The sequence below is a fragment of the Coturnix japonica genome, chromosome 4 (assembly GCF_054131305.1).
Source record: "Coturnix japonica strain WE chromosome 4, WE-NBRP24, whole genome shotgun sequence".
In the NCBI taxonomy this organism is placed as follows: domain Eukaryota; kingdom Metazoa; phylum Chordata; class Aves; order Galliformes; family Phasianidae; genus Coturnix; species Coturnix japonica.
The window spans coordinates 18983478-19008318 of NC_140666.1; the positions used below are offsets into that span (position 1 = coordinate 18983478).

Genomic DNA, 24841 nt, shown 5'->3' on the forward strand with positions numbered 1-24841 from the left:
CCATTATAGAGCAGAAGGCCTTTTTCCTGTCAGACATAAATAAAAATTCTTCTCAAACATGAATCAACTTGTTAGTGTGCAAAGTGAGTAACTGCCACATGGTGCATGCAAATAGCTTGCAGGCCTTTTGGTTCTTCTTCGCTCGGAGGAAAACTGCTGTACTGCTCTTCCCCTCGCTGCCACGGGGTTGTGCCATTGCAGTGTCTACATCCCGGCTCTAAGAACTTCTGCCTTGGTCGTCAGGAGGCATCTGGACAAGGAGACAGGGGCTTTCCCTGCCCTGGGGATGGGATTGTGGCGACCCGGGGCATCGTTGAGCTGTAGACTTGGATGTTTAAGGCTCCCTCCCACCCCCTGGACTCCAAAAACACGGTGCAGAGCTTGCTGGGATAGGATCCAACCCCAGAGCTGGGTCCCAAAGTGGATGGTGCTCCCTCTGCATGGTGGGAACACAGGCAGAAAGATGCACGTGGGATATGCTTATCAGGGCAGCTGTAGCACAGTGATGGAAATAGTAGTCTAAGTGGGTTTTCCATTTTTTTTTCTCATGAATGAGCATGTTAGTGAGTTGGTGTCCAACCCTTTGACCACACTGAGTGAACAGGACTTGTTTTGAGCAGCACATACACAGATCACTCCAAAAGTAATGCCTCATATGTACTTACATGGAAACTGCAGCCGCTAGAAAGAGCACAGAAACAATATTTGACAGATAAAGTAACTAGCTTGAAAGCATTAGTTTTCAGCATGGTCACCACCATTAGCTATGCTTTTTCACCAGCAGTGAATAAAAGCCTGCACACCATGCTTGTCAAAATGCACACCAGTGGAGGTGACCTGCTGTACAGTCACAGTACACCACCCACCTCCTCACTGTGCTCACATACACTGCTTGGTCTCCATAAACGTTCACCAGGTTCTGGATGTCAATAGGTACAATTTTTTATCCACATCTTTGGTCACACGTCCTTCCATGTCAGGCACCATTTGGTCAGGCTGCCCCTCTGCTGCCATCTGTCACACAGCAATAACATGTAATGGAATACTGGTGGGAAGGTTCGACTTCTTCTGCTGTCCTACAGACATCTGCTTCTACCATCGTGGGCCAACATCATAAAATAGGTGGCATTGCTGTCAGGGTCGTTCTTGTGAAGGATATAATATAGCTACTGTGTATAGGAAACAAAATTTATTTCAACTTTTCAAACATTACAACATTGTTAAGAAGCAAGCAATAAAACCATAAAACTCTTTGGATACATGACCTTGGCTTTGTGAAACTGATGCATCAGGCATCAGACTGTTTGAGCTGAATGTCTGGTTGTAACTCAATACATCTCATTTGAAAATGATGAAAATAATGAATTCACATCGACTGAAAATGGAGTTTCAAATGTTGATAATTTTTTTGCAATCTTGAAGCCTATTCTCAAATTTCTTTTTCAAACCTGAAAGCAAAGCTGCATATTTTTCACCGTTCACAGGACTGTCTTTAACCAATGTAACAGAATGCACACAATTACTTGCTGTAACTTCAGTTAGCGCTGCACCCTCGCCTTGGCCTGGCATCAGCCCAGACAATGCACATTGCACACTAGGTGGGACAGGGCTGGGTTAGCGGAATGGAAATCAGCTCAGGGCACTTGAGGTCGCAGACACTTTAAAAGCCATAGAGAGTTCTACAGCTAAGGCACACAGGTCAGTGGTGGAGCTCACAATGGCTGTAGCTGTAAGGCACCATACAATAAGACAACAAGAATGCAGCTCAGGAAGTGGAAAGCAAAACAGGTTAGGAATCTTCTGAAGTCAAAAAGTACTGGCCCAATCAGTGACAAATAGCAATACATCATAGCTGGGACAGCTAAGTAAGCAATACGTATCTTCTTTTACACCCACCCTCTTATGTGGCTGAACATTTGCCCCAAGCTCTGCTAGAGAGCAGACAGAGCTTGCAGTGCCTTACTGCCTTTTTTTCAGCCTGGATCCTGCCTGATGTTGTCTCCAGGATGCTGAAGGGACAGGTTGCTCTCCTTGTCTTGGTTTGTGCCTCGATCATCTGCTTTCCCCTGCAAAAACATTGGGTTGAGCTTTTAGTGTCCATAAACCCCTTTCACGGGCCATAATCACTTTGATGTGCTGTAATCCCCTTTGGTGGGCCATAATCCCTTTTGCTAGGCCCTAATCCCCCATGGCACTGAGATCCCAAAGTATGACAGGGCTGCCCAAAGGACTCAGCTACAGGACAGAGAAGGGTTCGCATCCCAGAGCCCCATGAAACATAAAGGCAGGGTCTGAGGCATGGTGTTAGGCACTGAAGGGTGCAAAGTAAGGGCATGCAGATGTAATGATGATGCTGTGGAACCATGGTTTCCCTCACTCACAGCTCTGTGTTTTGGAGGAGGTGCGGTACAGGAGCCTGTTTGTACCCAAACTGACATGCACATTTGGCATGAGAGCTCCTCACAACATGTCCATGGGAACACTTACAGTACGGCCAGAGGAGGCTCATGGTGACCCCCCCAGGGCAGTGACCAAGTCTATGTCACCCTGCAGGAAGGCAGGTGGGTGCACATTCCTCATTAAATAATGAGGACTTCTGAAAGCAATAGCAGGGGAAGGGGACACTGAGGCAGGCAGTGAATTACATGGGTCTTTGTGGTCCGTGTGCTGGCATCCTTCTTCTTCTTGTAATCTGGAAATGAAGGACAGGGCATAAGCTGCTGACTTTCCAACACAGTGTGTGCCTCATGGGGCACAGGAAGGAAAAGGAGCTGCAGGGTGCAATGGGTGTGAGAGGCTTTCATTTGGCAGGACCCCTGTTTTCAGAAACACAAGATCTCTGCTTCAGATGGAAAGCAAGAAGGCAGCACAGAAATAGATACCCACCTTGCCTGCAAGCCCCGCACCTCTAACTAGCCATCCATTGGCTTTACCTTATGTAACATGTTCTCTGTTCTGGACTCTGAAATGCTCTGCACACCCTGGGAAGGTGTGCGATTCCCCTTTCCTTAGGAGCTGCTGCCAGAGCGTGAGAGCCGAGCCCAGGATCTTGGTGACAAAGCAGCTATTTAGGAAGTGAACCATTGGGTACTCACACTGGAGGAAGAAGAGCAGCAGCAGCAGGAGAGCTCCCAGTACAGCAAGGACACAGCTGGAAATCACATTAACTGGCTCCGAGCAGCCACGCTCTGCCAGGGAGACAGCAAGAAGTGTCAGTGGTTGCTCTTCCTTCCCCCTTAACCAGCTCCAGAGTTGGAATGTCCCAGATGAGGATGGAGAGGAGCATCCTTAGATTTCACACATTTGAGCTCCAGGTAAACCTTGCCCAGCTATTCCCTCCCTGCTCAGAACATGGCTTGCCTTGGCAACACTGAGTGCAAATCCCCTTCCTGAAGCACCAGCCTGCAAAGCCACCTGTGGATCCTCTCTGCCCAGCCCCACAAACACCCCAGCCCTCCCCATGAGGAAGGCAAGCAAGAGCACGTGCAGCACAAACCCAACTAGCCCTTACCATGGACCTGCTGGAAGATGTGGAGCAAGAGGCAGGAGAACGACAAGTTGGCTGCCATTGTCATGGCTGTGCCGTGCTGGATGACACGGGGGCCTGGAGAGAGAATTTCTGATGGATGGGAGGGCAATGACGAAGAGGAGCTGCTACAGGGAGGAAATGGGCATCAGTGGGGAGCAGGGAATGGGCACTGTGCATGGAAGGGCTCCACAGCAGCATTCATTCCTCTGCAGTGATAACCTCACAGCTGCACCTGGGCTCTTATGGGGCATTTAGCACCAGGGATTTATGTCCCCACCAGCAACTCACAGGTCTGGGCTGGACGCTGGGTGAGTGCTTCTGGTCTGCACAGAGAGATCACGGCAATCATCACCATGGTCATGACTGCAGCAAGGAAGTAAAGCCCATGCAGGATGAAGGCAGCAGAAGGACCTGTGGGAAAAAGAATTAAACAAAGAATTGGGATGGGAACACTTGTCCTGGCTGAGACTGAGCAGTGAAACCTAGAAGTGATTTCTACCAATCAGCTACCAGGACATCAAACAAGGATGCACAGCTTCAGTGAATCTTACCTTCTTCCCGCATCCAGATGACAGAGGTGACAAACAGGAGGAGACTTGAGATGCCCAGCAGCCCTATGATGGGTTTAGTTAGCCATGTCCATGCTTCTTTTCCTGTTAAAAAAGGTGATCAGACTTGAGTTGGAGCTCAGTAACTCACTAATGAGGTCCAGCCTGTGAAGGAAAAGGAATGCAAGCACAGATTTTCATTGTAAAGAATCAAATCCCCAAGGTTTTGAACCCCCAGTGACAAAACCTGGTGGACTTCAAAGGACTTTGATGGGCTTACAAGGATTTAGTTTGACTCTTTCTTCTGTCTAGGTCTTATGGTTTGCTTTTTGATAACCAAAATATTGCTTGTCATTGAAGCACCCGCATTAACCTGTAGGTTTGGGTATGGATGCACAGCATTAGGCAGAGTCCTGACCCAAATGCCAGTGAGCTTGGTCACCAAAAATCAATGCCACATGGTATTGGGTCAGCTCTCGGCTGACCTGCCCATTCTGTTTCAGCCCAGGGACACCAAAGAAAGCAGAGGAAAGACTAGTATGCTTCACATAATGATACGATGGCATGCATTGAATACATAGTGTAAGTAGCATGATTTCTCCCAAAACCATTTGGGATTAACTGCTGCTAGGAAGCTTTATTTTCCATGCAATATACAGATATATAAGTAGTAGTTATGGACTCCATGAACATTGAGCAAGGTTCCTCCAACTACCAAAGTGAGTTAGTAGAGAAAGTCTTTCCTGCACCCTCTGTCCCCTCCATGACATGGAGAGAGGGCTCAGTTTGGGGATTTGAGTGTGGGCACTCACCGAGTCTGTGCGCCCCTGGCTTCACGAGCTGGATAACAAAGCTGATGGCAGCAATGACAGCGAAAACCAGTGCAGCCACTGTCATCCTCAATGCATTATGGAGAGGAGGCGAGAGACCTGCAAAGTGAGGTGAGGGGAACTAACACTGAGGAAAACTCCGAGACATGTGGCAAAGCACTGGCCCCACTGCAGGCTGATGGGTACCTGTTATCGTGAGGTTGATGGTTGCCACTTTCCAGCTTACAGCATTGCTAACATTGCAGGAGTAGGAGCCACAGTTTGACCTCCCTCCCTTCCTTATCCACAATTCAGTGGAGTTCTGAGTGAGCTGATAATAATAATTTTGTGGGATAAGGGAATGTCCATCTTTCTTCCAGGAGACAGCAGCCATGGTTCCATTGGGCAGGAGGCAGATCAGCTTGATGTGAGAACTGTTCTGGTTAGAGATCTCCAGGAGCTTGGGCTGGGGCACAGGCTCTGAAAAGCAGAGAGTGACATGGTAGCACTCTCTTGGATTGCCTCTGTAAGAGATATTTACGGCTAATGGTAACAATCAGGCCCCCTGGTCCCTAATGCATAGGGCTGCCTATTGGGCAGCAGTCCCAACCCACTAGGAAAGGGAGACCCTCTTGCCAATTGGTTGACGGAGGAGTAGAAAGTGTTCTAAAACACTGCTTGTCTTCAAATATGTATGACAGAAAACGTCTTTCTCTCTGATAATCAGTGAGACAGCCACTCACTCTTCCCTCTTTAAAGCCAGACTTGGCTGAGTTGCAAGAGCTATGAGCCCTGTTGGGAGAGCAGCATCTTCCCACTTTGCAACTCAGCCTTGGTTCAGGCAGGAAATACCACAGGAGCAAGGCCATTACCACAAAGTTCAACAGCTGCTGCCATCAAGCCATTATGCCATACCAAGGATGCGCAGTACTGACTCTTGGAGGTCAGGCATGGCACCCCTGGTTCAGGGATAGCAGCCTGAAGGAGGTGCCAGGTAGGATTATGCTGGGAAGTGATGACAGGGACCTTCTCTCCAAGAGGAAAGGGCTGCTCACACATAGTAGTGGTGTGGTGAAGGATGGGGCATAGGAAAAGCCATCAAGTTTAGCCAAAAAGCAGCCTGGAGCTGTCATGGGCAGGTGTTGGAACTGAATGGTCTTTATTGTACTTTCCAATCCAGACCACGCTTAGAGTTATGCTTCTAAGATCAAAGAGCATTTTAGGACATTCAACTCCTGAGAGCAGCTGCTAACGCTGAAACAAGGAGGTACATGTTAAGCAAGAGGGTGCCTGTCTCCTGTCCATGTCTTTCAAAGCAGTGATATAACCTGAAAGTCCTCCAGTTCAGTCGGGAGGATGCACACCTGTGGTCCCATCTGTCATACTCATGGCAAATCTTTGTCAGAGCAAAACATCCTTTCAACCTATTTTGACTTACTGATCACTTCCAGGATAGTTGTCCTAGCCCTGTCCTGCATCAGGTCAACTGTTGCTTTATAGGTGCCACTGTCCACCTCCCGCAGCTGCTGCAGGAGAAGCGAGCCATTCGTTTGGTAGAAAACCACTCTGCCTTGGTATGCAGTGTAAACAATTAGATCCTGTGAGTTGGCAAAGTACTGCAAGATGAATTTTGGTGTGCTGCCATCTATGTATTCCCACTCGGTGATGTTCATATTGCTGATTGCCGGTGCATGCAGCACGACAGAGGATCCTTCTGCTGCAAGTTTTCGTTCTGTCATTTCCACTGCAAGGGAGGAACCCAGCAAATGCAGCAACACATCTGGAAATAAGAGGGATGCCACAGCATGGTAGGTTAGTTTAAAAGAAAAGCTGAACTACAACTTGATTGGTTCACAGACCCTTTGATTCCTTGGCCCCAGTTATGACACATTGGATTTGCTTCTCCCTTTTTAAGATAAGAACACATCACTTTTGTAGACCCATTACATAAATGTTTCTTAGCAAGCTCAGACAGCTCTTTGCCTTTGGAAGGAGAATAACAAGGCTCTGGACTCCTTGGGTGCAACATGATGGAAAGTACAACAATTACAGCAGAGCAGTAAGATCCCAGGCTGCAAATATTGCAGATATGATCAAATGCAACAGCCACAAGCACAGAAATAAAGCAAGGAAGCTACCTACCCTTGGAAGAGCTCAGGTAGGCAGGGATCTCCAGCAAGACACCCATGTCTCCACTGCCAACCCTTAAATGAGGTCTGGGAAGGGGTGGATCCTGGCTCCATCCCATCTGGTCATTCAGGTACATTACATGCACCTGAGCTCCCCTGGGTTGGCCCTGCCTCCCCACCAGGTGCTCAATGACCATTTCAAGCCATGACTTTGCATTTCTGCTATGCTGGAGGTTACTGTTCAATGGGACCAGGCTCAGCACAGCTCCACCCCCAGGCCTCATGCTGTCCCAGCAACAGGACCTAGCAGTACTCAGGCACAATGGTGCTGCAGCACCTGCTGAGATGTTCATTCCTTGACCATGACCGCTGACTTGCAGAATCAAACTCCATAACCACAAAGTAGTTATAAAGCAGGTATGTTTAACGAGTGATGCTCATATACCCTGGCACAAGGGGGATAGCTCCACCTCACTTGCACACCGTTAGGAGAAAATGTGCAACAGATATAGGCTGAACTAATACATAATCAATAGTTTGCAGGAAGTTGGATACATATTTATTACATTCCTGAGACTACATTAGCATGCAGTCCCTCTCCCCTTGCGCATGTGTAGTGAGTCATGGGGGTGGTCGTGGGATGATGGCTCATCATCTTCCTCGCTAAGGCTCATTATCTTCCTCGCTGTAAATTTTCGACCGTGTGGGAGGGGCACCCCCCAAACTGGTTCCAGCTTGCTCTGTGGACATCTCATCACCACACTGTTCTTGGGCTATTCCGCCCTTATCTTCATGGCCTTCATCCCCTTGTTTTCACAAACTTAGTGTCTGCAATTCTCCCTCTCTCTGCCCCGCCCCTTAACACAAACTATCTGTAACTACCCTTTGCCTTAGTGAGGCCCTCTTTCCCTTTCTGTAGCAAGTGTTCCCTTTTCATCTATTATGGGGTCCTTTTTCACTCTTCAGTTCCCCCTTTCTTTAATCTAGAAGGGCTTCCACGTGCTAGATCATTTTATTCTTTCTTGATGTGTCCTGAAATAAGCCCCGCTCTCTACCTTTTGTCTTAGCTCATGCCTCTCCCATACCTCATATTCCTTTCTGGTATTGTAGCACAGACACAAAGAGCATCTTAGTACCACACAAGTAAAACGCACCAAGAGTAGCAAGGTGATGCAGACTAAGAAAAGCTGTTTTAGTCATCCTAAATTTGGCAACTAGTAAGTAAGTTTATCCCATAGTCCAGAGAAAACCATTCCCCAGTTGGCGTTACAGCTGCCTACTCCATGTTGCAATGCAACTTTGGATAAACAGGGTACCTCCTCTTGGATTGCCCATCAGGCATCTGCAGCAGCATCCTCAATTGTTTCTAAGGTTACAGACATTTTCATACAGCGATACCCCCCTTTTCTTGGGAGTTCTGTGAAATCAATTTGCCATTGTTGCCCTGGAAGGCCCTTTCCCATGAGGCCCACTTGTGCCCTGTCCCTGGTACTGTACTTTGTAGTGTTGGCTTCCTTTGGCCAAACCAGGCAGAAAAGACATCCCTCAAATCCAGAAGGTAAACTCCACCTATTCATTCCTTAACTTGGTTTATAAAGTGCATGGATTTGCCATCACTGAGTGTATCCATTCAACGATTCCATTACTTGCCCTCATGTCTTCTACCAAACTAAAACACTTGCTATCCAAAAATTTAGCAAATTGGAAAAACTGGAGGTTTTTTTTGATTCCCATTCAATTAGTAATTCAAACTCAAAAAAATTATCTATTATTTCCTTTATCCTTCTACAGTCACATAACCTCAAAGGGAAACGCTTTACCCTGAGTGGGTGAGCCCTTGCTTTTACTTCTATTTAGGGCTTCATTTTTAGCCCTGATGCCCACAGGATCTCTGGGTCCTATGGCCCTACTCTAGAGGCACAACAGTAACAGCTGTTGTTATTCTCAGTTCCCTGAACATCTCTGTTTCTCAATCAGGTGTTGTTTCTTTTTGTTTTTCCCATATCGTACACCTCTCTTCAGTCCTCACATCCCGGCTACATCTTCCTTATATTTGCCATCCTCAGCCTCTGTCCTTCCCAAACTTTCTCACTTTCCAAACTCTCATCATTACATTTCACCTCCTCTCCAGAGCTGTCCAGTGCTAACACTGGGATTTCGAGTTTCCTAGATCTCTGCACATGAAGGCTATTCTCACTTCCAGTGCCCTGTCCTCTCCACCTCCCCCTTTGCTGCTTACAGCAGCAGTCTCTGACCCCGGCTCTCTCTCCCACTCAGAGTTCTGCTTGCCAGGGAATGGTGTGGGGGAGTTGCTCTCATGCCAGCACAGATAATCTTACTTTCTCTTTAACCCTTTTTCCTTTGTACACTATTCCACTATTTGTACCCTCAGTTATACTTCCACATACCCTCAATTATACTTCCTTATACCATTATCAACTACACCTTCTTATACCATCAAAGCACTTTGTCCCATTCCCTTCAAAACCCACGAAATCAAACAACACGGTTCTTCAGTTTCCATAAAGACCCTTAATACTTTATAACTTTCCCTCAGCAATTCGTATTGTTCAGTTATAAAACATCTCGCCACAGAATCAGCACAGACTGACCCACCTCCCTTACACCTCTTTGCAGGCAGAACACAATATCACATCCCAAATTTGCTGAACCAGAACAGCTGCCCTGCAGCACCCAGCTCAAGGATGCGCACAGCTGAGTTCCTCTCATACTCACAGTGTGTGATGAACATGGCCAAGAACTGCGGGTGTCTTCAGGCCTTCATTAGGGCTGAGCTGTGGTCTGCAGTGATGTGCCCTTCGTGGGGTTCTCTAGGAATAATGTCCCCACCTGTAAATGACACTACGCAAAGCATCAGCACCTTCCACTGCTGGCTGATGGCACTGAGACCAGCACAGGAGCGCTACGCTCTGCACCTCTTCCCATGCACTGTGTATTTGCAATGCTGCAGCTCCACACTGTCCCTTTGGTATTCGTTTATAGAGCTGCTGGCCATTATGGTCATGTTCCATGCATATACTGAGGCACTTTTCTTAAGCTTGAATGCATTCCCTCATCTCCTCAAGATGACTAAGCTGTTGAGTGGTTGCAGGCACTGCATCTCCTTATCCACCTTAATGACTTGGAAAACCTCAACCCCACTTCCATCCCAGCCACTTCTCTCCAAATTTAATGCTCTTAGCCTATTTGAGCGCTGTCTCATAATTCTTCTAGCTTTTGCTCTCTGGAGTTTCTGTATTTTTAGGAGGCTTTCCTTCTTTACTTTAGAAACTCCAGTATGCACAATGCTAACCTGTTTGCATGGGACTTCTCAAGCACAAACTGTCAGTGCACAATACACTTTGCAGTGAGGTGCAAACATGCTCATTGGACAACATCTGGCCTCTTTTGTTGCCTTAATCTTCCTTCAGGTATTTATATGTCAAAATAGCCCCTCCAACAATTGAATTGAGACAGAAGGAAAAGAAGTTCTGATGCAGAGATGAGGTCCTGTGCTGAATGCTGAGCCCACTTCAGTCATTACCTCCTGGCAACATCCAATTGTATTCCATGGGCCCCAGCATAGTTCAGAGCATCATCTAAAGGAAAGGAAGAAAAAAAAAACCATTTCAATTATGGAGCTGCTCCTGGACCACTCTGAGCCCATTCCCTGCCCAGCATCCTCACCGCAAAAGTAGCCAAAGCCCAAGGAGAGAAGGATATAAGCTGGGTAAATCACGTTCAAGCCTGCAATGGAGAACTCCAGTCCCAACTGTCCCCAGCACCCAAGGGGTTGATGACTGTTCTGTGGCTTCCGCCCTGACCAACGCACTTCAGGAAATGAGCTTTTAGAAGAAATCACGTGAACTTCTGTGCACTGTATTATCTGAGGCAGAGCGGCTGCTGCAGGCCACAGAGCCCTGGTGGCAAGGCTGAATCTGTATGCACACACTCAGGGCTGCTGGTGGAGCATCATGGGCTCAAAGAATATCTCCTGTGAATTCTCTGATGTGAAGAGGGAAATGAGGTCTGCTATTCCTCTGCAAAATGCCTGTGATCTTGGAGGACAGTATGGGACAAAGGGTTGTGGGAGTGCTAATGCAAAACTCTGCCACTTTCCAGACTTTTCTCTGGCGTCCTCTTGCTGTCTGAGGTTTGGACAAGAAACAGTTGAGGCTTTTAAAAGGGAAACAAGAAAAATGTTATTTACTGATATATGCAGCTCTTTTAAGGATGTGAGAGCAAGGGTTATGGAGGAGGCAGGCTCCGTATAGAGATGAACAATTTCTATTTTCTAAGCAAATCCCAGCTGGCAGGCTCTATTTCCCAATATGGGCATCTGGGTCTTAGAGTTCCTCCCAGCTCCCCCTGAGCACACAGGGAGGGGCTGAGGTTCCCCCCAGTAAAGAATAAGGCAAGTTTGAAAGAAAGGCTCCTCTAGAGGAAGGATGAAGGAAGAGACATGAAACATTCCAGGCCACAGTTAGTGTTGTCCAGGTACCCAGGCAGTATCGCTTCTTCACCACCACGTAAGTCTGCAATCAGGCATGTGATGCAGCTCCTCTGCAAATTGCTGCTACCCCTTTAAAAAACAAATCCCTCCTCCGCCTTCTCTGATTGTGATATGGTGAAATTAAAGGGGCCCCCTGGGAAGGAATGTATGTCTACATCAGCTTGTTATGTCCAGGTGGTGTCTCTGAGGAAGCCTGTACCAGGAACCGAAAATCACCTCCTCTCACGGATGTTTGCTGTAGTGTGGGATTGATAGCAAAGGCTAAAACTTTCCACAGGGGCAGAGGTTGGAAGAAGTTTTAGCTGAGCATGGAGAGGGAGGACAGGCTCACAAAGAGAGCCTTTTGTTAGAAGGCAGTGATGCTCCCCATTGCCGGCCTCACAGGGAGCCATGAGAGGTCAGGCAGTTTGGCACAGAACGCTGTCTGCTGCTACTCTTTCATGTGGGCATGGGTGATACCGTGACCCAGAAGCTGGAACGTGAGTTGGGTCAAAGAAGAATATAAAGCCCTGGAAGCACAAGTGGAAAACACTGGTGTGCAAGTTATCTTCTCCTTTTTGCCAGTGGGAGCAGTAGTCAACATGGATTTTCCACGGGGAAATCCTGCTTGACAAACACAATAGCCTTCTGTGATGTCTTGACTGGCTGGGTAGGTGAGGGGAGATCAGTGGATGTTGTCTACTTTGACTTCAGCAAAGCTTTAGACACTGTCACCCACAACATCCGCGCAGGTAAGCTGAGGAAGTGTGGGGTAGGTAGGCAGACAAGAAGGCTGATGGGCAGAGCTCAGAGTGCTGTGATGAGCAGTGCAGAGTCTACCTGGAGGCATTTAACTACTGGTGCTCCCCAGGGCTTGGTACTGGGTCTGGTGTTGCTTGACATCTTCATCAATGAACTGGATGAAGGAGTAGTGTATCCTTAGCAGGTTTGCTGAAGATACAAAGCCAGGAGGAGTGGCTGATACACCATAAGGCTGTGCTGCTGTTCAGTGAAACTTGGACAGGCTGAGATCTGGGTTGAGAGGAGACTGGTGAGGTTCAGTGAGGTCAAGTACTGAGTCCTACACCTGGGGAGGAATAACTGGGTAGATCGGTATCAGTTATGGGCTGACCTGCTGGAGAAGGACCTGGGTGTCCTGATAGCCAACAGCATGGCCATTAGCCAGCAGTATGCTCTTGTGGCCAAGGCCAATGGTATCCTGCAGAGCATTAATGAGAACGTGGCCAGGAGGGTGAAGGCAACGATCCTCCCTCTCTGCTCTGCCCTGGTGAGGCCACATCTGGAGCACTGTGTTCAGTTCTGGGATCCCCAGCTCAAGTCAGAGAACTTCTATGTCCAGTGGAGGGTCACAAAGATGATGAGAGGCCTGGAGCATTTCCTGTATGATTAAAGGCTGACAGATCTGGGACTGGTCAGCATGAAGAAGAGAAAACTGAGAGGGGATCGTATTGAAGCTTAGAAATATCTAAAGGGCAGTGCTGTGGTTTAGCCCAGAAGAATAGAAAATAAATAAAAAAAAAAAAGATGAAGTAGAACTCATGCGTTGAAATAAATATATACAAACTAAGAAAGAAAATATAGTAATGCTAATTATACACACACACACAGACAAAACAAGTGATACACAAGGCAACTGCACCCCACCCGTCAACCAATGCCCATTTGCTCCGGAGCAGCAGCTGCTCCGCCAACTCCTCTCCATTTTACACATTTTTTCTTCATAACAACATGTATTACAGAACACCCCTGTGGTCAGCTGAGGTCAGCTGTTCTGGTCTCATCCCCTCCCAGCTCCCTGTGCCTCCCTCAACCCCTCACTGGCAGCACAGAGCCAGAAGCTGAAGGTTGAGAGGTCTTTGGCCGCGTGCAACGTTGCTCAGCAGTGATAAAAACAACAGCCTGTTTTCAAAACAGATTTTATCCTAAAGCCAAAACAACAGCATAGCAGACACTGCCCCAGTGAAACCAGACAGGCACTTCGCTGTCAAGTGGGTGAGGGGAAACAGGCTCGTTCCAGGGCTGTGCAATAAGAGCGCAAGGAGCAAATGGCACAAACTGGAACCTGAATGTGAAGAAAACCTTTTTTACAGCAAGAGTGACAGAGCATTGGGACAGGTTTTGTGATCCTTATATGGGGCAGTAGCAGAAGCCACACTAATAAACAGGAAGACCATGAGGAGAGGGGACTTCCTTTTGTAGCTCAGGAAAAGAAACATTCTCAAGTTCAGGCAACTAAAATGAAACTGCAGCCATCAAAAAAGAAACCAGACGTTCTGCACAGATGCTGCTCAGTGAGATGGGCTGCTATCAGCAACATCCAGGCAGAAGCATCGCAGTGCTGGACTGGGCCAGCACAGAGGGCAAGTGAGGGGGTAACAGCAAGTCAGTGGTGGGATGGGCAGACAGTAATTATCTGCCCTCATCAGGAGGTTACCTCCTGCATACAGCCTGTTATGCATCATGCGCTGAATTATGTTGTGATGCACATCAAACTGAAGCACTGGCACACACTGCCTTCGAGCTTGCTGATAACAGATCTTTAACATGATACCAGCGTGTATGATTGGGTACAGATATGGATGGAGCTGCTATATACAGGCAATATTTCTTCGTGATGATAGGTTCCCTGTTTTGAAGCAATTTGCTGCAGAAGCCATTACCTATGGACTTCCCCAAAAGGAAAAAAATAATGGAGTGTGAGGCAAATGGTCCCACAGCTTCAGAAGGTTAAAACATTAACAATCAGTGTGGGAATCAAATGTTGTTTCTGCATTTAAAAATCAGGAATTTAGAAGCAGGAAACACTGCTGAGAGAAATATGACCCTCAGCCAGTTACTGAACGAAAGAACAATCAAAACCAGTGGTAGAAAAAGAACAGAAACTGAAAACATCACTTGCAGGCAGGTACGCAGCAAGAAAAAAGAAGCTTCATCCTCTGCAAGCAGCTGGAAGGGGGGGAAATAATCATCTAAACAGGAGCTTGATGCAAAACTGCAGCCCTAAGCCCAGCTATGAGCACCTCTGTGTGCAAGGGGGCTATCCCCAGCCTCACAACCAGTGATGGAGGGATGGGGGACGCCAGCCAACCAGCAGGGTTGGACTAGTTCCTTGCTGAAGCTGGGGGAGCGCTGTGCAGGCAGTGATGGGTGGTTCGTCAGCTCTAAAACAGCTCCAGAAGCGCTATAGATTTGCTATTTATAAGGCTGCACAAGAGGGAAAAGCTGAGCTAGAGGTACAGAACCGGGTTCCCTATAGGGGAGAATGGAAGCACAGTGTGGGAAGCAGTACAGGGTCCCCCATCCCCATAGCTTCACTCCCACGGCTCCACCCCCTTCATTCTGCCCCCACCCCTTTTGCTCTGCCCCTGTTCCCCTCCCCAGATCTCCCCCATTCTCTACCCCCAGCCCCCTGACCCCTTTCGTGCTTTTGTGCGCACTCACCTCCTCTTGCAGCTTATCTTGAAAAGGCTCCTGCTTTCACTATGCGCTGTATTGTTCGCCTTCAATATGGGCGGTGCCTTCGGGAGCCACCCACAGCACGCAGCAGTCTGATGTATTTCTCATATTAGCTTCTCAGGAAGCTGCGGGGTCACAACGGGTTCACCATTTGCCTCAGAAGGCCTAAAGACGTTTTCTTAGGGTTCCACATATATTGCTTTAAGAAGCGGCTCACTATGACCGAGGAAAGAACAGAAATTTCCCAAACTGGGGAAAGGTGGATAAAAGTGAGTCAAGTGTCTCAGTTCTAAAGCTGATGGTGGAGAATGGGAAAGTAAGCGGGCACTCACCAATCCTAGATTCCACTTAACACGCCCAAAGGCATACATTAATGAGTCCTTGAAAGAGCAGTGTACCGTGTATGCATGTTTTAACTGTGTAAACATGGAGCTTGTGCTTCTCAAGTCACCTGATAGCTATCTGGAGGAATAAAGGAAAGCCATTTCCTAACACCACATTGGAGTTAAAGAGTTTTCTCCCTGGATTTCAGATGACGGCTCCCGCAGAGGATGAGATGCACTCAATCAAAGAAACAGATGCAGAGACACTTAACAGCAAAAGTTTTATTTCCATAAAGCAGGTATTCTCGTGGGCAGCACTGGATGCACTGGACCTGCTAGAGGCCCTGAAAGCTGCTGTGCCCTGCTCCCTTCTTCTTGTCAATGTTGCATTGGGCAGGCAGAGGGCTGATAACCAGCACAACAGCTTAGTCACAGGCAGCAGCACAGCACCCTGCTGGCAGCGTGTCCCAGGGCTCAGCATCTTCAGCAGTACCACCAAGCTGGGATAAGTGGTGATGCTGGCATCTAGGGGGAGCTAAGTGGGCTTGAAAGCAAAGGGAAATACAAACTGCTGCCCCTGGGGAAGGACAGCCCTATACTGGGGCACTCTGTGCTGAGACCAGCATCTCCTTCCATGGTCTGATCATTGCATCCCACAGCCGGCTTTGGCTTGCTAGATTATATAACTTTCAAAAGCTTAATGGTATTGCAGAGAAACCAAGACTGCTAACAAAACTAAGCAAAGACAGAATATTGATAGATAATTTCATGTATCAGGGCAACAGGAAAGTGTGACAGGTGGCAGGCAGATAGACAAACACAACCTATGCCCCTGAGAGGGGGTACTGCCACCTGTAACCAATTTGCATTTGCAGGGAGATTATTTTCCTTGCAAAGGGAGGGTTTGTGTTTGTTTCCCCTCGGGCCAGCTGCGAGGAACCCTCATGCAGAACCTCGACCGCTCAGCTACAGCTGCTTGGGGTGAACTGAAGAAGAGAATTTTAAAAGCTATAGAAAGGAATGAATTCTTAACCCTCACCGCTAAAACAGACGCGGTCTGGTCCAGCAGAGAATGCTCTCCAGTGCTGACAAAAAGCTGAATATCACACTTCAGATTGCTGTTGGCTGCCTGGAACCAGACCTCCCCTTCCCCAATCTGCAGTGTGAGCAGGAAATCCTCTACGCAAACAACGCTCGTATTTGGCCTACACACCACACCCCAAAACACCCCATATTTTCCTTCCTGTGCAGAAAAAGCCAGCAAGGATCAGAAGAGCCATTGTCAACAGCATGTGACAGGCAAAGTGCTTATACAGAGTAATTTGCATTTCAGCAAATACAATTAAAACGCAAGAAGTTATCTGCAGGCATGGATGCTGCCAGGTGAGAACAGCAGTCCTTAGGTGTGCCCTCTCATTTGCACAGGTCTTCAGGAGGTGTGCAGGGAGCACACAGAGCTGTGGATAAGGGGGAAAAGAGCCTGAACCTGCCTTGTAAATCACCTTGAAGTCACCTGCATGTGGAGAAGAAGCAGTCAAGCTTCTTGCCCTGTGTGGCAGCAGGAAAAGGCTGGAGGGGCCATGGTTGGTTACCTACACACACACTCAGAAACATACACAGCCAAATTAATGCCATAAACTAGTGAGAGACATGCTTGTAACTAATTTGAAGGGCATTTCTCTAACTCAGAATCTGGTTTTAAAGCAGAAAAGAATGTGCATTAGAAATCCCAAGAGCTGTGTTGAAAGGAAAGACTGAAATGATTCGTTTCATTGCTGTTTACCACCAAGATATCACAGGCTCAGACCTATGAAACCGAGATCTATTAACATGTTGAGCCAGCCACACAGGAACAGGAAACATCGCCAATGCCTAGGAGGTTAAATCAGGATCCTTGCTGATGGGCAGGGACATCTCAAAGGACCTGGAGGGAAGAAATGTCTCATAGTGAGGGTGCTGTGTAATAGAGCAGGTTGCTCTGAGAAGTCGTGGGGGCCCCATCATTGAAGGTGCTTAAAGTTATGTTGGATGGGGCTTTGAGCAACCTGATCTGTTAACAGATGCATTGGACCAATTGATCCTCAAGGTCCTTTCCAACCCAAACCATTCTGTGGTTCCACGTGCTGACCACCAGTGGAGCCACAGGTGCAGCCCAGTGCAACCCCAGGCCCCAAACCTTGCACATCTCCAAACCCAACAAGACCCTACGCACAGCTGTGACAATCCTTCCTCCAGCTCAGGATGGTTTTAGCTGGGGCACAAAGAAGCTGACAAAGGCTGTGCATTGGATTTGCACTGAGTGTGGAACCAACCAGAGCATCCCATCACAAACCCAGGGTGAAATCAGGCTGGGAGGTGAGAGCTGGTCTTTCTTGGGGTCTAAACTTTGGAACAAGGCATGTGTTGGTTTCCATATCCCACTCTTCACTCCAAGAAGATATTTCTGGATTTACATGGGAAAAGGCAAAGAAGGCTGTACCTTTCTTTGTCTGCACAACTGGAGTTGTGTTCCTGCAGCCACCCCTGTGTGGTATGATCTGTGAAGAAACACATCTGCTATCAGTCATCATTGAAAGCAACCTGAGGGGTAGAGGATGGCACATTGAATTCAGGGGATGACATCTGAGGCTGGGATAGGGATGGGTTATTGTCACCAGAGAGGTAAGGAGGACTTCTCAGAAGGAGAAAAAACAACTCTTGAATAATTCACATTGGTGCTTGATGGGCTGAAGGAAATAAGAAGGGGTACTTACAACAGAGGAAGATGGCAAGGATTGGCAGGGCCAACACTGCTGCTGTGCTGACCACAAGGGTGGTGACATCCATGAACGCCGCACAGCCTTCTTCTGTGGTCAGACAAGGAAAAAGCAGCAGAAGACTCAGTCAGAAGGAAAAGACAAGGAAAAAAGCAGTTGGCCACTATGAAAATATGCTTAAATACACTTAGGAAAAAGAAAAAGCAAATCTCTGGAAAAACAACAACAAACAACAACTTGATGGATTTTCTGGAGCAGTCCCAGCCCTGAATGGTAGAGCAGGAAGGCTACAGCAGACAACTATCTCACCATGGCGTTGGTGGATGTTCTTCATGTGGAAGCTGCTCGTCAGCACCACCAAGAGCACCCCTCCTGGAGCAGCGTAGCCCATCGTGCGCTGTGCTGGCCATGGGAGGGACAAGAAAGAAACGTCAGAGCGTGCTCCCATAGGTGGACAGGGGCTGCCAGAATGAATTGGTACATGTGTGATGTGATCTATGGCAAAATAACCCCCTTTATCATATGGTTTTATCTCCATTCTTGCCTTACTTGAACAGCTCACCTGCTGTGCTTTTAAGCTGGACAAGCTTCGTAGGCTGGAATGTCACGGTAGAGGCCACTAGGAAGGTGATGACAGTCACATACAAAAGGAAAATCTCTGGCAGTATGACAGCAACAGATGGGCCTGGAAGAGAACAATGCAGAGCTGAGCACCACTTGTTCCATTTGCCTACAACTTTCAGGACTTCATGAATCTCCATCATGACCCTTTCTCATCCTCCTGGACTTTCCAATCATCTCCCATTCCGCCCCCCTAACCTCCCCACCCCAACCTGCAGCTCTATTCCTTGGTCATTCTAAGTACCTTTCTGCAGTTACCCATGAGGAAAAGGCTTTGTGAAAAGAGAACAACTGTATTAGTACTATAAGTGAGTGTCTAATCCATATGGTGCTTTCTCACATTGCCCCTGAGGGGTCCATTTACTCTATGAAAGGCCCTTCTCCTCTCCAACCAACACACAGATGGATGTTCATCTCCCATGAAGTCCCCGCTCCAATGATTACTCTTTCACATTGTACCCTTCTCGAGGGAAAGAAGTGGGATCTGCACTGCAACACTCTCAAAAATACCTCTTACCTTCTTCTCTCATCCAGAGCAGCCCAGCAGTACCAGCCAAGATGGAGGAGATGCACACCAGCACACAGGTGTAGACACTGAGCCACCTCCACAGCTCTCCCCCTAGACATCAGAGCAGAGTGGAATGACATCTGTGTCCCCCCAGGCTGCCCCACACCAGTCCCCAGCCCTCCTTTTGCATGGGATGCAGCAGTGGGGTGTCCCTGCCTAGGGTATGGGTAGGGTTGACCCACTTAAAAGAAGGAATAGCTGTAAAGAGCTCTGTAATCATGGCACAGAGTATATAAAATACTTTATTAAAATGGAGTCTTAGAATAACAGTGATTGGAGATGCTACAGTTTTCTGTTCAAGTGTCTCTCAGTCACCTCAATGCTCTGAGCAAAATTAGGTAAGGATATGGCTAGGGTTCAACCCAACCTGAAAACATAACAAAAATCAGCTTTCTCCATTAAAACAAACAAACAAAAAAAACCCCATCAACCAACAAGGGTTTACTCTTAAGGCAGCCCTCCAGATGAGAAAGGGAGATGTTTAGCCATCAGGAAGAGGGCATGAGTTGGTTACCATCTCTTCCCACAGCATCACTCCTCTCTCAGCGCCACTGAAGGATAAAACTGGGTGTTCAGCTGTCCCCAGTGCAGACTCACTTATTCTTAGCTTTTCAGACTGGCAGACAGGAAAAATTATGCCCCATCCTGAGACAGCAGCAAAGACCACAGCAACCACTGAAATCCTCAGCACATCCTGCAAGGGAGGGGAGAGACCTGGGAAAAAAGAGAAACAGTCTGTGAAGCTGGGGGCAATGTCACAGTAGAATCAGCATGGAGAGCTCTGGTAGGCCATGGGGCTCATGGCTAGGTCAGACTTCTCAGTTTACCCACTGGTTGCTTTGTTTCTGCTGGAGGCTCTGGTCCATGAAACACCCAACTGGGAATTAATGTTGTCTACAGGCACCCTGCCCACCACTCTGACCATATCCTGCCCACTGCTATCTTGGCCAAGCATTGTGGCATTGATCTAGGCTTAGGGACATACTCTAAGAAGGAATGGCCAAAGTCTTCTGCCCATCGCACCAAGATCTGTGGCTTGGCGCCAGCTAGAGGTGGTATAAAAGACTGCAGATTGCTTCCTATCATCCTATAATGAGTTCTGGTTGACAGCACGCGGGCACCCTGGGCGGCAAGACCTTGGGAGATGGAGGAAGAAGAATGAAGTAAGCAAGGGATGTTGGGGACTGGTGGAGCAAAGGAAGAGCATTGGGTTCTGGAGAGCAGCATCTCTCCATGTCTCTCAGTGCAGCCCATGGGAAGCTCATTTTTTTTACCACTATTTTAGTGATCACCTGCAACAGTGACATTCAGGGAAGTCTCCTGCCAGCTTATTCCATTGCTGGCATTGCAGGAGTAGGAGCCACAGTCCGACTTCTTTGCCATCCTCAGGCGCAAAACACTGAGACTTCCAGAGAGGTGGTAACTTCTGTTTGGGGGAAGCATCTGCCCATCCTTCTTCCAGGTGAACATGTCTGCCCTGCCCTCTGCCACTTCACACACTACCTCACCGCTTGCCTTGGCCACCAGGCCACTGCTCCAGAGCTGAGGGTGAGACACGGGCTCTGGAAAGGAAACAGAAACACCATCATTTCTCTCAGACCTGAGAAGGATGATCCTTAGTGGGGATCAGGGTGGTAGTGTTCATTAAAGCATCCTCGAATCTGCAAGGATGCCATCGCAGGTGACTTTTGCTGGGAAGTCTTGCACTGCACAAGGTTGCTGGGCTTTCTGGCATTTATTTATTTATCACATTTGGGTTAATACAGCACATTTAGTACATGAAGGGGGGGGGGGGGGGGGGGAAGAGGAAAAGGAAGGCAAATTTCTCTGTAGCAGAGAAGCTGCAGTAACATCATGGCAGCAGCATTACTAGAACAAAAATAGCCAGAGCAAATTAAGGGAATTGGCAAGAGTAACATCAAGAAGGGACTTGTGTGTTAATTAAAGCATGCTCTTATCTCTGCAATAGCACTCTGTGCCTGGAAATAGTAAACAACCACAGACAGCATGGTGCGTGGGAGAGGACTTTGGCAGCTTCTCTATAAAGACCACCCTGCTGGGCTTCACTCCATTAGTGATGCCAGCTTCCCCTTGGAAATTATGCTGCATGGATGACACGGCCACAACACTGCCAACCTCTCCATCACTTCTCAGAGAGCAGAAAACAAGGGAGGGAAGAGACTTTATAGTAAGGATCGAGCCCTTTTTCACATCTAGATGCTGCAGAAGCATCACCACATCTCGTGGTCTCCCAGAGTTCTCAGGGAAGGTCTCTAACCATGTCTGGTCCAAGCTCCCCATGACTGTCCTGTTCAGCTTAGCCCAGATCTCTTCCCCAAGCCCCTTTGCTTGACTTATAATCCATATATGTTCAAAATCATTGCTTGCTTCCATTACCCCACTCGTCTCTCTCATAGCCACCACTTACTGAGGACATCCAGCAAGACAGTCAAGCTCTCCCTTTCTGCTCGGTTGACAGTCACTCTGTAGATGCCACTGTCGCTTTCCTGGAGATCCTCCAGGAAGAGAGATCCATTGGATACATGCAGATGGGCTCGTGCAATGTATGGCATGTGGATGGTCAGGTTGTGCCTCTCATACTGCAGGATGGGGTGGGAAACAGTGCCATTGAGGCGCTCCCATTGTATGGAGTGGATGAGTGTAATGTTAAGAGGCACCACAAGCAGCACTGAAGAACCCACCATGGCCACTCTTCTCTGCAGGGCTCTCTCCACTTCTGCAGCTTGTTTAAAAGGCACCAGCAGCCCTGTATGGGAGAAGAAGATGAAAAGAATACAACCCATGGAGATGGAGCAAGTCTTGGGAGTGGTACTCACTGTACCAAGGACACGTAAGTAGCATCTAGACAGCTTGGTCTTCATGTCTCACGACCCATTGCCATCAGGCAGTGTGATATCCCATCTGGAGCTTATATTGGACAGTCTGAGAAATCTGCCTGGAGGGCTGAGACCTTTTCTACTCAAGTTCTGTGCGTTAAGGTGGCTTTCCCTACCAGTCTGTGTGCAGAAGGCACTTTCCAAGCATCTCATTCCCAGTTCCTGATGTAGTTTGGAACCAAAAGAATCTATTTGCTCCCACCTGAGAGGGATAGAGCTGCTTCCCCAAAATGCATGTCAGTTTATGGGCTTTTCATGAGGCTTTGAGGACTTCAAAGAATCACAGCTCCCAGACCCAATGGAACAGAAAGTTTTCAGGGAAAGCCAGGCAGAAATAATGGCTAAAATCTTGGCTTGTAAAGTGGAATCCTTACAAACAAATAAAGATGAAGGTAATTAGTTTAGAGGAAGAGGAAATGAGAGGAATGGCATTTGTTTACCTAGAAAGGAAAACAGTCATGAAATAAAGGTTATTTTTTATCCAAGCACAAACCTAATGAATTACTGGTGACACTCCTAGCATAACAAACACACCCACGCCTCTGCTGATGGAAACTCCAGGATTTCTGTTTGAGGCCCTCTTCCCCTCAACAGGACAGCCAGGCTAATCCTGAGCATCCTTCTGGAGGTGGCCTGAGGTGGGGAGCAGCAGCAGAGACCCAGCGGGCAGCGCAGGCTGTGCTTCCTCCACCATGTCTCAGTTCCTGTCCCGATGAAAGCTGTTGCTGCTCATTCCCACTACAAACTCTCCTAAAACCCATCCTTCCTGAGCAAACTTGCTATTTCCCTTAGTAACGGCGCAGGATAGAAGTCAGCCATAAGAAGGCAAACAAAACAAGCCCAGCTGATGGTTTTTCTAGTTCTCATACTGGTAACCTATAGAAACAGCCATCAGGTTTTATTCCTGTGCCTTCATCACCTGAGAGATGCGTGCAAGAATAAAGAATAAATGACCTTATAACAGAAAATCCCCTTGTTAGAGAAGAACACTCTTCACAAAGCATTAACATGAAATAAGAGAAAATATTCCATTACAAACATCTTTTTACAAGAGCAGTAGCCCAGGCTCATGTGTTCTCACATACATTGATCTCTGCATAAACCTACCTGCAGAAAACTTCTAGTCTCAGTGCTATTCTCCTGAGCTGTTTCTATCCCCTCTGCCTTTCACTAACAAAGCAGAAATACTCTTTCCTTGCAAGACAAGCATTTAGCTGACTTTTAAAATGCCTGACCCTTTATAGACCAGCGATCCCCATGCATAACTGCTCAACTTCTTACACCTGTGCTGGTGTGCCCCAGGTGAGGATTCAGACTGGAGCCCACTGGGTGGCATTAAACCCCCATTTACCTGCTAGGAGCACGCCCAGCAGCTTCACGGGGTGGTGCAGCAGCATCCGTCGAAAAGATTCAAAATTGCTGTATTTAGAAAATACCAATTCCAAGTTAGGTTACTGCTTACGAGGAGCTGGGTGGCCGACGCTGTGCTCTGGAGGGCAGTGCCGAGGCTGGGCTGGCTCCCAGCTCACGTCTTCCCCCTGGCTGCTTCTCTCTGCCTTTGCTGCCGCTTCTCCTCCTTCCTGGGAGGTTTCTGCCGACCGCAGCTGCTCCCGCCCCAGCGCTGTGATGTCCATCCCGATCCCGTCCCCGCAGGGAGCGGGGCACCTTGTCTTAAGGAGCCAGGCTGTGCCCCGAAAGAAATGCAGCACTTGGTGGCCAGGGCAACCCAGGGAGAAGAGCGCACCCGATTTCAGGAGGGGCTGCTATTTCTATTCTGAAAGCAATATAAATTCCAGATGAGGTCAACAGATCCATTGCCACTTCTTTCCTGCAGCTTGTACATCTTCCCCCGGAGAGCATCCCGGTTCCCTGAGGTGGTTTCTCACCCCCTAACATGTTTCTATTGGGGGTTTTCTTCTCCACCAAGGCAGATGTAGAATAGGATCACTCGTGTACCACAAGCTTTCTGCAAGAGGAATTTCACTTTAAGGGAGTGTGATCTGAAGGAGCGCCTGAGGACAACGTTTAATGATCAGAGAGATGAAAGGCTTGGGAGGTTCTTGCCCTGCTGAGCAAGACCAGCTCAATCTGACTCCTCTGGGTCATCAAAACCAGAGTGACACGGATGCTGGGACCAGGCTGCCCAGCTTTAGGACATGATGGGTGGATGTCACCAAGCCCAAAGGAAGCACCACCAACATGTTGATGTCTCGCTGCTCCATCACCCTTGTCCATGCTCCATCTGAGCCATGGAAACTCATTTGAACCACCTGTTGACACCAACCCTTTTCTGACCCATTGTTTGGCTTTCATATTTTGCTGTTTTCCTTCCCACTTCTTGACCCTTCCTCTCTCTGTCTTTGTCTCTTTCCAGATAAATACACCCACAATTACTTTCCCAGAACTGTTCCTCATTTTGCTACGCAGAATCAGAGAAGCACCAAGTGGTTTGGGTAGGATGATCCTCTGTTCCAATCTCTTGCCACAGGCAGGGACATGTCTCACTGTGTCAGGTTGCTCCAAGCCATGTCCAACCAGCCCTCGACCACCTTCATAAAACTTCTCTTGGCAATGCACTCTAGTGCCTCATCACCCAAATTTAGCATCTGGAGTACATCCACCCTTAAACTTAGTATTTCTGACACCACTGAATACACTGTCAGATCTTTATGTGGTGCTTCTGATAGGGTAA

The 24841-nt window shown here is 48.0% G+C and overlaps 2 protein-coding genes across 20 annotated transcripts; both read right to left on the bottom strand.

The window, feature by feature from the left end:
- Positions 1 to 1174: 1174 nt before the first annotated feature.
- Positions 1175 to 15026, bottom strand: LOC107312816 (cell surface A33 antigen-like). 8 transcript variants are annotated; one of them, XR_014945198.1, is made up of 12 exons: positions 14970 to 15026; positions 10560 to 10614; positions 9752 to 9865; positions 6325 to 6666; positions 5094 to 5366; positions 4890 to 5006; positions 4081 to 4182; positions 3818 to 3940; positions 3512 to 3604; positions 3096 to 3188; positions 2488 to 2692; positions 1175 to 2066 (listed from the first exon to the last, which is right to left on the bottom strand). XR_014945198.1 is itself a non-coding variant. In XM_085544686.1 (12 exons), the coding sequence occupies exons 3-12, from the start codon at positions 9765 to 9767 to the stop codon at positions 1974 to 1976; spliced, it is 1299 nt and encodes a 432-aa protein (XP_085400812.1). In that variant the 5' UTR covers positions 9768 to 9846; positions 10560 to 10614; positions 14970 to 15026; the 3' UTR covers positions 1175 to 1973. The 8 variants fall into 8 exon arrangements, 6 of the variants coding, with proteins under 6 accessions (XP_085400812.1, XP_085400810.1, XP_085400808.1 ...); XR_014945197.1 differs by having other exon boundaries at positions 9752 to 9877; XM_085544686.1 differs by having other exon boundaries at positions 2646 to 2692; positions 9752 to 9846.
- Positions 15027 to 15565: 539 nt separating this feature from the next.
- On the bottom strand, positions 15566 to 23984 carry LOC107312815 (uncharacterized). 12 transcript variants are annotated; one of them, XM_085544674.1, is made up of 11 exons: positions 23612 to 23978; positions 21955 to 22019; positions 21681 to 21852; positions 20545 to 20814; positions 19850 to 19966; positions 19202 to 19303; positions 18626 to 18748; positions 18373 to 18465; positions 18061 to 18153; positions 17787 to 17844; positions 15566 to 17231 (listed from the first exon to the last, which is right to left on the bottom strand). In XM_085544674.1, exons 1-11 carry the CDS (start codon positions 23781 to 23783, stop codon positions 17180 to 17182), a joined length of 1317 nt encoding a protein of 438 aa, XP_085400800.1. In that variant the 5' UTR covers positions 23784 to 23978; the 3' UTR covers positions 15566 to 17179. The 12 variants fall into 12 exon arrangements, 10 of the variants coding, with proteins under 10 accessions (XP_085400800.1, XP_085400802.1, XP_085400803.1 ...); XM_085544676.1 differs by having other exon boundaries at positions 23501 to 23726; XM_085544677.1 differs by lacking the exon at positions 23612 to 23978 and adding an exon at positions 23257 to 23356.
- Positions 23985 to 24841: the final 857 nt, after the last annotated feature.